The sequence below is a fragment of the Rhinolophus sinicus genome, chromosome X (assembly GCF_036562045.2).
Source record: "Rhinolophus sinicus isolate RSC01 chromosome X, ASM3656204v1, whole genome shotgun sequence".
In the NCBI taxonomy this organism is placed as follows: domain Eukaryota; kingdom Metazoa; phylum Chordata; class Mammalia; order Chiroptera; family Rhinolophidae; genus Rhinolophus; species Rhinolophus sinicus.
The window spans coordinates 59,916,262-59,928,449 of record NC_133768.1 but is presented as its reverse complement, the minus strand read 5'-3'; the positions used below and the strand labels follow the sequence as shown (position 1 = coordinate 59,928,449).

The window sequence follows — 12,188 nt, the reverse complement described above, 5'->3', positions numbered from 1 at the left end:
AACAGAAAATCAATATGGAAAAAACGGCCTTAAATGACACATTGGGCCACTTGGATTTAATCGATATTTTCAGAGCATTTCACCCCAAAGCTGCAGAATACATGTTCTTCTCAAGTGCACATCGAAACATTTTCCAAGATAGGCCATATGTTAGGCCACAAAACAAGTCTTGATAAATTTAAGAAAATTGAAATCATACCAATTGTCTCCTCTGACCACAGTGCTATGAAATTAGAAATGAACTACAGGAAAAAAACTGGAAGACACACCAATTCATGGAGGCTGAATAACATGGTACTAAATAATGAATGGGTCAACCAGGAGATAAAGGAAGAAATCAAAAGATATCTTGAGACAAACGAAAATGAAAACACAACAACCCAAAATCTATGGGATGCAGTGAAAGCACTCCTAAGAGGGAAATTCATAGCATTGCAGGCCTACCTCAAGAAACAAGAAACATCACTAATCAACAGTTTATCTTCACACTTAAGGGATCTGGAAAAAGAACAGCAAAATAAGCCCAAAGGGAGTACAAGGAAGGAGATAATAAAGATCAGAGTGGAAATAAATGAAATAGAAACCAGAAAAACAATACAAAAGATCAATGAATCCAAGAGTTGGTTCTTAGAGAAGATAAACAAAATTGACAAACCTTTAGCCAGACTCATTAAAAAAAAAGAGAGGACCCAACGTAATAAAATCAGAAATAAAAGAGGAGAAGTGACAACAGACATCACAGAAATACAAAAAATTTTAAGAAATTACTATGAGCAACTATATGCCAACAAACTTGACAACCTGGAAGAAACGGAAAATTTTCCAGAGGCATACAACCTTCCAAGGCTAACTCAAGAAGAAACAGAAAACCTGAATAGACTGATTACCACCAGGGAAATTGAATCAGTAATCAACAATCTCCCCACAAACAAAAGCCCTGGACCAGATGGCTTTACAAGTGAATTTTACAAAGCATTCAAAAAAGAATTATCACGTATACTCCTCAAGCTCTTCCAAAAAATCCAGAAGGAGGGAAGGTTCCCAAACACTTTTTACGAAGCCACTAACACCCTTATCCCAAAATCAGACAACGATACCACCAAAATAAATACTACAGGCCAATATCTCTAATGAACATAAATGCAAAAATCCTCAACAAAACATTAGCAAACAAATTCAGCAATACATGAAAAAGATCATATACCATGATCAAGTGGGATTCATCCCTGGTATGCAAGGGTGGTTCAACATTCGCAAACCAATTAATGTGATACACCACATTAATAAAAATAAAAATAAAATTCACACGATCATATCAATAGACGCAGAAAAAGCATTTGATAAAATCCAGCAGCCATTTATGATAAAAACCCTTAAGAAAGTGGGAATAGAGGATCATATCTCAACATAATAAAGGCCATATATGATAAACCCACAGCTAACATCATACTCAATGGGGAAAAGCTAAAACCATTCCCCTTAAGATCAGGAACAAGGCAAGGTTGCCCACTTTCTCCACTTCTATTCAACATAGTGCTGGAAGTTCTAGCCACAGCAATCAGACAAGAAAAAGAAATAAAAGGCATCCAAATCAGTAAGGAGGAAGTAAAACTGTCATTATATGCAGATGACATGATACTATATATAGAGAACCCTAAAGACTCCACCAAGAAACTATTAGAGCTGATAGATGAATTTAGTAAAGTAGCAGGATACAAAATTAATATTCAGAAATCAGTTGCGTTTGTATATACCAATAATAAAACATCAGAAGGAGAAATTTAAAAAAAATCCCATTTGCAATTGCTTCAAAGACTATAAAATACCTGGGAATAAATGTAACCAAAGAACTAAAAGACCTGTACTCAGAAAACTATAAGACACTGAAGAAAGAAATGAAAGAAGATACAAATAGATGGAAACACATACCATGTTCCTGGATAGGAAGAATTAATATAGTTAAAATGTCCATACTGCCTAAGGCAATATACATATTCAACACAATTCCTATCAAACTACCAATGATGTTTTTCACAGAAATAGAACATATAATCCTAAAATTTATATTGGACCATAAAAGACCCCGGATAGCCTCAGCAATCTTGAGAAATAAGAACAAAGTGGGAGGTATAACAATACCTGACATCAAATTATACTACAAGGCTACAGTAATCAAAACAGCATGCTACTGGTATAAAAACAGACACATAGATCAATGGAACAGAATAGAGAGACCAGAAATAAATCCATGCCTACATGGCCATTTAGTCTATGACAATGGAAGCAAGAATTTATGGTGGGGTAAAGACAGTCTGTGCAATAAATGGTGCTGGGAAACCTGGACAGAAACCTGCAAAAAAATGAAGCTGGACCACCTCCTTACACCACATACTAGAATAAATTCAAAATGACTTAAATACTTAAATGTAAGATCTGAAACCATAAAATTCCTAAAAGAAAATGTAGGAAGAAACTTTACAGACATTACCCAGAGTAAGATTTTTGCTGATATATCCCCTCGGGCAAGGGAAGTAAGAGAAATAACAAACATGTGGGATTACATCAAGTTAAAAAGTTTTTTCCACAGTAAAGGAAACCATCAATAAAAAAAAAAGGGATCCTACTGAATGGGAAAAGATATTTGCCAATGATATATCTGATAAGGGGTTAATATCACAAATTTATAAAAAACTCACTCAACTCAACTCCAAAAAAACAAACAACCCAATTTAAAAAATGGGCAGAGGACATGAAGAGACATTTTTCTAAAAAGGACATACAGATGGCAAACAGACATATGAAGAAATGCTCAACCTCACTAACCATCAGAGAAATGCAAATAAAAACCACAATGAGATACCACCTCACCCCAGTCAAAATGGCTATCATCAATAAATCAACAAACAACAAGTGCTGGCGCGGATGTGGAGAAAAGGGAACGCTTGTGCACTGTTGGTGGGATTGCAGATTGGTGCAGCCACTATGGAAAACAGTATGGAGGTATCTCAAAAATCTGAAAATGGAACTACCTTATGATCCAGCAATTCCACTCCTAGGTATCTATCCGGAGAAATCCAAAACTCTAATTCAAAACCTTTATGCACTCCTATGTTTATTGCAGCACTATACACAATAGCCAAGACATGGAAACCACCGAAATGCCCATCGGTAGATGACTGGATTAAGAAACTGTGGTACACTTATACAATGGAGTATTATGCAGCCATAAAGAAGAAAGAAATCTTACCATTTGCCACAACATGGATGGACCTAGAGAACATTATGTTAAGTGAAATAAGTCAGATAGAGAAAGACAAATACCATATGATCTCACTTATATGTGGAATCTAAAGAAAAGAATAAGTGAATGAACTAATCAGAAACAGTTTTGGAGACATAGAGGAAATACTGAGGGCTGCTAGATGGGAGGGGGGGTGGGGATATGGGGGAAGGTGAGTAGATTAGAAAACAGTCAGTAACCACAAGATTGCCACGGGGTTTTGAAAATTAATTTGGGGAATGTAATCAATAATGTAAAGAGTTTGTAGGGTATCCGATGGACACTTGTCTCATTAGGGAGACCACCTCGGAGATGATGTAGATGCCTGATCACTGCATTGTACACGTGAAGCTGAAGCTGAACAATAATGAATATCAACTACAAGTTTATATATATATATATATATATATATATATATATATATATATATATATATGAATTCCATGTCAACTGGCATATGCATACAGCCTGTATAGAGCTGGTTGAGGGGGAGCAGATTTTGCCACCCAAAGATATAACTTTTGGAGGGATATTTATTATTTGAAGCTGGTTATATGTAAGAAACAAAAATCTCAAGAAGAGCTTTTTTACCTCCCCCTTATCTACCTAAAGAAATTCAGATAGAAAAACCTGTTCCAGGAAGGGAGCTATCACTTTAGCATACTATGACAGACAGGGAGGAACCTAGCGAGGTCTGTTTGTTTGACTCCCTTTTGTGTCCCATTGCCAGGAAGGAATTTGTTCACCAAAAGTTTGCTTCTTCTCGTCTACATGTGAACTGCCTACCTTCCCTTTGAAGTTCAAATCACTACTTCTTCCTTTTCAGTCCAGAATGGCATATAAACCTCAACTGCCTGATTTGTCCAGGTCCCATATTCTTACAGGACCTCTGTATGTACATATGTAATGAAATATGATTTTCTCCTGTTAATCTGTCTCATGTCAATTTGATTCTTAGGTAAGCCAGAAGAACTAAAATAAAAAAGAGGGGGAAATTCCCCTCCCCCACATGGTTAACCACCATTTTTGAGTAGCTGTTTCCCTTAAGTACTATACAGATGCTAGGCTGTTAGGCCCAGTGAATATTTATGACCCCAACAGCTCCTGCACATTGAAAAGGTGCTCTAGGTGATTTGATTTATTTTCAAATGTTATGTAAAACTCATGTTAATTAAAAAGAAATCTAACTTGAAACATTAAGATATGCACACTAGTTATGTACATCAATATTTTCTAAAGATTCTAACAGAAATGCTAAAGGAAATGCACTTATAAGGATATTTCTTAAAAAGAAATAGACAATTTCATTTTTATTTTCTTTACTCAAAGAATAACTTGACCTGTGATTTCATGGTTCACAAGCTACTTCAATTAGTTGAATAGTTGGCTTTTACAACTAAGAACCATTCTGCTTTATGGGACACCATTATTGCATGTGCCCATTAAAAAAAAAAAAAATCCCTCAAAGTCACTATCTATATCATGAATTTTGATTAATTAGCCATCTGAATGGCTAAGGGCACATTATCAAAGAATTTTAAAGATTTCAGTTGGAAGAATAGAAAAAATTAATTTTTAGTTTGCACTCTAGTTTTAGTAGTTTCTACATTTCTATTTTCAGATTTTTTTCTTTTTAAATACCATAAATGAGTATTGAATATCTTGCTAAATATGAGATATTTCATATGGAACCATAAAAGGTTATTTATAAAACAAATATTTTCTTTGAATTTTTCAGAGGCAAGCACAATGTTTATCAAAAATACAGTTGAAAAGCCCCATATCTGTATCATATGTACAGTTACGCTATACAGTGTAATCCATCAATCGATGATGTACCTTAAATTTCATTTGAAGTCTCAGGCAGTAAGGACAATCCAAGCTGTCAGATACTTGAAAGACTTACCTAATAAAGAGCCTCAAGCAAAAAGCACCCACTATATAAGAAACAATTGTATCTCTAATAAGATTTTAAGTTCATAAACCAGTAAAAGAATCAGTAATTGGCAAGAAATTAGTAGAGTTAATTATACTACACTCCATTTAGCAGAATATAATCAGAAGCAACAGCTAGACAACAAAATATTGTTGATAGATCATGTTCTTATTCACAGAAGAGGATGTTACATAACAATGTCTGATTCCATCTGACTTTTAACTATTTGTTGCAGTCATACCTCATGTCACATTAATAGTCAAATTTTAGGACATTAAAGTACATATTTTAAAATTCTGTACCTGTCCTCAAAACTGCTATTCTGTAGATTGCAATAGCTTCTTAATCAAGGGTTTAGTTGTAGACTATAACACTTTGCATTCCACATCCTCACCACTTTTTCTGAGACTCGATCAGAGGTGCAAGACTTGAAAGCCAGTTTGAAATTTGGCAAAATTTCACTAATTCAGACTTGAGGAATTTAAAATTTGTAACCATTTGGAAAGCTCCTAGGTTGCAAAGTACCTTTATTTAATTAATCGTTTCTTCCCACAGTGCATATATTAATTCTGTAACTGTTCCCAAAGAGCACAAATTAACTTTGTAAAATATTGCAGAATGTTATTATTACAGAACACATGACTTTCATGAATTTCAGAGCACACATGAAATAAATAAACATGATTTTCTTTTTATTCTATTTGGGTTGTTTTGCTAATACTCTAGATATACATTTATGTGTCTATAATTTCTAAAATTATACCTTTGGGACAAACAAAAGGCGTTTGAAAATAACTAGGTAGAGCACAATTTATGGTTTTTACTTTGACACCCAAAGGGTCAGATTCAGGACTTTTACTTGATCAACAAACATTAAGTTAATTAGCCACAGAATAATTAATAGCATATGAGTGTTTAGACACTGGTCTCCTCACTCCTTTTTTGAAGATCCTTTAAGGCCTTCACTAAGAAAACAAATTTGATTGTATTTGTTAGTCACATTTTCAGCTGTCCTGATAGAAATAAGTAAAAATGGACCCTTTAAAAATACCTTATAACTTAATTTTTAAACTTCAAACTGGTTTCCCACTGAACTGATTTGTTTTAATGAGATTTTACTGAAAGTTGTCTAATTAGCATAAAGCAAATTGCCTTATATTATGCTATTAAAAAAGAAAATTCAACCAAGTAAGTTTGAAGGTCTATTTGGCTTTATTAAGTGATCTATGAATCAGGCAGCATCCCATCTAGCAAGTAGAAAGGCTCTCTAAGGGGTTATACAAAAAAGAAGGTTTTAATAGGAAAAAGGGTCAGACAAGGGAGCAGTAACAAAAGAAAGGATTATTTTTAGTTTGGTACATGTTTCTTTAGTGCAAGAGAAGGGTTTTTTATCATGCCGATTGCCTCATCTTTCATTGGGGGGTGGAGTAGGCCCATCATGACAGATTACTTTACTGCAGCTTGACTAGAAAATTCCAGATTGGTTGATTGAAACTGTTTCTGGGAGAAGTTGAAACTGTCCTTAGAAGAGGTATTAAATGTAGGTTTGGTATCATGGGCTTTTAGCATGAGAGGTGCTATTTTGGGTCTTTGTTTTTCTCTTTAACAATGTTAAGCCTTACATTTATAAAGTGATATTATAAAGAAGCAGTTCTCAATTTTTTTTTTTTTAATCCATGATTTCGGAACTAGACTTAAACATCAAAGGAACAGACAGTCATTTAAAAGATGATTTCTGAGGAATGCTTGTACCTTAATCCAACAAATAAACTAACTCTACTATTATTATCAAAGCATACTAGGAAGAAATACGTATTTACTGTCATATTCTCACATTAGAGTCCAGCATAAAACCAGCTAAAGAAACTTTTTGGAACACATATTAAGCAAGACAACTTAAGATTTTTTCTTATACATTTGTAAAAATCAATTAAAAGGAATAAAGAGGAATTAACAAGTGTTTCTCTAAATACCTGTGGTTGAGGATGTATCCAGATCTCCATAGTTGTTGCCTCTTTCATAGGTGTGTGAGATCTTACAACCTCCTTCACTGACTGTATAAGGGGAAAAAATAGAAATATTTTAAGGGGTTTGTTCAAAATGAAAGACATAGTGCACTGAGCACATGCATCAAACACAGGTAAGTAAAATAGAGCCTGGGTAAATATCTTCTCCTAGACATCATAGTTACTGAGAATTGACAATGTGATGGATACAGCTCTAAGTATTGGGAATAAAAAAGAAAAAACATTTTAAAAATATTTTTCTCATTTAATTTACATTCCAGTTTTATGTTTAAGAGTTACAGTAAACAGAGAGATGCAGTCAGGATGGCAGAATAGGTGAATGCTGTGCTTGCGTCCTCTCATGACCACATCAAAATTATGACTAAACTACAGTACAAACATTATTGAGAATAACCTGAAGTCTAGCTAAACCAAAGCCCTACAACTAAGGACATACAGAAGAAGCAACCTGGAGACTGGTAGGAGGGGCAGAGATTCAGAACAGGCTGGTCTCACATGCATGAGTGACCATTATATATTGGGAAGGATATCTCGGCTACAGAGGTCCCCCCCAGAAGAGTGAGGAGTCTCAGCCCCACACCAGGCTCCCCAGCCTAGGGTTCCAGTGCCTGGGAGAGAAGTCCCTATAACTTCTGGCTGTGAAAATCAGTGGAGATTGTGGCTGAGTGAGACTAGGGTGGCTGCAATCACAGCCACTCCTCTCAAATGGCCCACACATGGATTTACTTGCTGATAGACTCACTCGTTCTGAGCCCCACCCCTGGGGCAACAGCTTGAAGGTGCCAGGGACATATGGGGAGGAACTGAATTGCCCAGCATCAGGGTGAGGACTAGAGGGACAGCTTTCTCCAGGACAGAAGAGCTGTTAGAAGCCATTGTTTCTTTGTTGAGCCCTCTCCCTCCTGGTGTGCAGATGCAGGTGGCTGCCATATCTGAGTCTCTATCAACCTGGCTAACAGTTCATTTGCCCTGATTCCCTGAGATCCTGCCCCACCCAACTCTCTAGCATACCCAAGCTACTTCCAGTGGCTTTTCCATAAAAATGGTTTATCTTGGCTCATGCTACAGACTTTCCTAAAATTTCTCAAAGATTCACAAAATCCAAACAAGCAGCATATAGCTTTGGAATTTCCCATACCTCTGGCTGAGCAGCCCTAATTCCAGCACTAGTTGCAGACACACTCCATTCATGACTTGGCCTCTTGAGGCACCTCCAAGCCCAGTGCGAGTGGCAGGCATCTGTGGACTGCTTTGAGGCTCAGGCCAGGTGGCCCTGGGAAGGATACAGGCTGCGGATGAATTTGGCCTGAAGTGTGGCCCTGCACAGGGTTCACGGGGCTGGCACAACCAATGGCAAGCTTGAAACCCAGCTGGAGCATTACCTGGCCACCTCCAGGGATGATGCACAGAAAGGGCAGAATGAGAAGGCACCAGAGCCCTCCTAAAGCAGATCTTGTGCTGTAGGGTCAGACCCTGTACAACAGGTCCTCCACTGTAGTCACATCCAGTCCTCACAACAAATTAGCTCAAGGATCAATCCCTCCCATTGATGTGAAAACAGGAACCAAGGCTCAAGTACAATAGGAGGGCACACACAACCCACAAAAGGGACACACCTGGAGTGAACGGCTGCACCACTGAGCCACACAGCACGCCTACTACATAAGGCCACTGTACTAAGACTGGGAGGCATAGCAGCCCTATTTAGTACACAGAAACAAACACATGGAAGCAGCCAAAATGGGGAGACAAAGAAACATGACCTAAATGAAAGAACAGAACAAAGCTCCAGTAAGAGAAGTAAGTGAAATGGAGCTAAGCAATCTACCAGACACAGAGTTCCAAATGCTGGTTATAAGAATGCTCAGTGATCTCAGGGAGAACTTTAACAAAGAAGTAGGAAGCATAAAAATGGAGATAGAAAACATTGGAAAGAAGCAGTCAGAAATGAAGAATACAATAACCAAAATGAAGAATACATTACAGGGAATCACCAGTAGATTAGGTGAAGAGAGGATCAAATCAATGATTTAGAAGATAAGGTAGCAAAAAACACCCAATCCAAACAGCATAAAGAAAAAAGAATCCAGAAAATTAGAATAATTTAAGGGGCCTCTGGGACAACATCAAGCATAACAACATTTGCATCATAGGGGTAACAGAAGGAGAAGAGAGAGAGCAAGGAATTGAAAACATATTTGAAGAAATAATGACAGAAAACTTCCTTATCCTAACTAAGGAAATAAATATACAAGCCCAAGAAGCGCAGAGAGTCCCAAACAAAATGAACCCAAAGAGGTCCACACCAAGACACATCATAATTAAAATGCCAAAGGTTAAAGACAAAGAAAGAATCTTAAAAGCAGCAAGACAAAAGCAGTTAGTTACCTACAGGGGAGCTCCCGTAAGACTATCAGCTGATTTCTCAACAGAAACTTTGCAGGCCAGAAGGGATTGTCAGGAAAATTCAAAGTGATGAACAGCAAGGACCTACAACCAGGGTCCTCTACCCAGCAAAGCTATCACTTAGAATTGAAGGACAAAGTGCTTCCCAGACAAGAAAAAGTTAAAGGAGTTCATCACCACCAAGCCAGTATTACAAGGATTCTTAGAGGAATTTCTTTAAGGGGGGGAAAAAAAAAAAAAATATATATATATATATATATATATATATATATATATATATATATATATATATATATCACACATATATGTAATAAAATGGCAATAACTACATATCTATCAACAATTACTTTAAATGTAAATAAATGCAATGCTCCAACCAAAAGATAAGGTGGCTGAATGGATAAGAATAAAAGATCCTTACATATGTTGCCTACAAGAGACTCACTTCAGATTGAAACACACATGCAGACTGAAAGTAAAGGGATGGAAAAAGATATTTCATGAAAACAGAAATGAAAAAAAAGCTAGGGTAGCAATACTTGCACCAGGCAAAATAGACTTTAGAACAAAGGCTATGACAAGAGGCAAAGATGGACCCAGCAATCCCACTTTTGTGTATTTATCCGAAGAATCCCAAAACAGTATTTGGAGGGGAGGTGTGCATCCATATGTTCATTGCAGCATTGTTTACAATGGCCAAGATGTGGAGGCAGCCTGCGAGTCCATCAGTGGATGAATGGATAAAGAGGAGGTGGTACATACGTACAACAGAATATCGCTCAGCCAGGAAGGGAATGGGTTCTTGCCATCTGTGGTGATATGAATGGATCTGGAGGGTATTGTGCAGAGTGGAGCATGTCAGACAGATAAAGACAGATGAACTGTGATGCTGCTTATATGTGGAATCTAAAGAAGAAAATAAACAAGCAAGTAGAACAGAAACTAACTCACAGATACCAAGAACATTTTGATGATTGCCAGGTGGGATGAGGGTTGAGGGTGGGTGAAAAAGGAGAAGGCATTAAGAGGCACAAATTAGTTGTTACAAAGTAGTCATGGGGACATAAGATATAGCATAAGGAATACAGTCAATAATATTATAATAATTATGTATGGTGTCAGACGGGTACTAAACTAGTCAGGGGATCACTTCTTAAATTATATAAATGAATCTACCATGTGTTGTTGAACTTCACTCACTATTGTTAATGGAACCATTGTCATTGTGTGAACTTTTGTTAAAATCAAAGCTGAATATCCTGACTTGCTCTATCACGCAGTATTTGGATGGCTTAGCTGTGGCAAAGTTTTATTAAGATTTTTTTGTGCTCAGAGCCAAGACTGAAATTTTACTGCATGAGACGAACCCCCCTTGACTGCTCTTATGGAATAACTTTTGAAATTAGTTTTTGCTGTAGACTTGATAATGTCTTAATAAATCAACCTAATAACACAAGGTAAAAACAGTGCTTATATGCAAACCTTATACTGCAGTAGTCATTTTGATCACAACTAAAATTGTTTGAAGCACCAATAATGTCAAGCTACTTTATACACTCCAGCACTACAGAAGTTAATACAAGAAGCGCAATGTCCATCCCTACATAAATTTGCAATGGTTTGCATCAAATATGCAGTTGAGCAACTTCTGCCTAACCATCAATTAGAAATGATGAATCTTCAATGTAATCTTATGCTAAATGGCAAATATAAAGAAAATAATATAACAGGATTCTTTATATGCTTTCCAAGACATAGATATGTTGAGCTAGAACTATATGCTTATACGTGGATATCAGTATTTGGCAGCACCTATCCGTGTAAAAAGACATTTTAAGAGATCAGACACAAAAATCCATTTATCTCATGAGTAGGTCTGTGTTCCAAAAACATCTGTACTTATTATTACTAGAACAGATGATTTGCATACCATCAATTGAGATTTTGTGGAAATTTGTTTTCTCTTTGTTATATTAATACCTATTCTGCCCCTTTACAGAAAAAGTTTGCTGACTCCAGATCTAGGGGAAAAGGAAAGACAGCCAATAACTGATTAATGGACAATTGTATGAAATAAGTAAATTTGGGTAGACTTTAGTTGCAGAGTATGAAGAGCATTTTTTTTTTTTTTTCAGATTGAACAACATGGTCCAAGGCAGAGAAACCCAAGATGTGGTCAGTATGATTGGAGTCCCAAGAAGATGTAGCTTAATGGTGGACAAATACATGAGAAGGTGAATTAAGCACATACTCTTGATAGACTTGCAAAACTAGCTGGTGATTTTATAGTTTTACAATAAGCAAAGTAGAAACACTCAAATGTATGTGAGCAAAGTATTGTGTGCTACAGGAATTTCTAAGCAGGTCTTACATTTAACTTTATTTTTAAACAAAATCTATTAAATTTGCATTTCCAGAGCACATATTAAGCATCTGATTTAAACATTTGCTGTCAACTGTGAGCAGAGTTATATCCATCTGGGTTGCTTTCTGTCAAATGTACAATGCCTCTTTCAAATGTCCATTGAATGAAATAGGG

General features: G+C 36.5%; 1 protein-coding gene across 6 annotated transcripts in view; it reads right to left on the bottom strand.

Annotated features, from left to right (window-relative positions):
• The window catches only part of PCDH11X (protocadherin 11 X-linked), an 803,219-nt gene that overhangs the window by 434,353 nt on the left and 356,678 nt on the right, over positions 1 to 12,188 (bottom strand). For all 6 annotated transcript variants that reach the window (XM_074323530.1, XM_074323532.1, XM_074323533.1 and 3 more), the window contains one exon: positions 7,190 to 7,270. In XM_074323530.1, the coding sequence (XP_074179631.1) occupies positions 7,190 to 7,270 (81 nt within the window). The remainder of the gene's footprint in view (positions 1 to 7,189; positions 7,271 to 12,188) is intronic.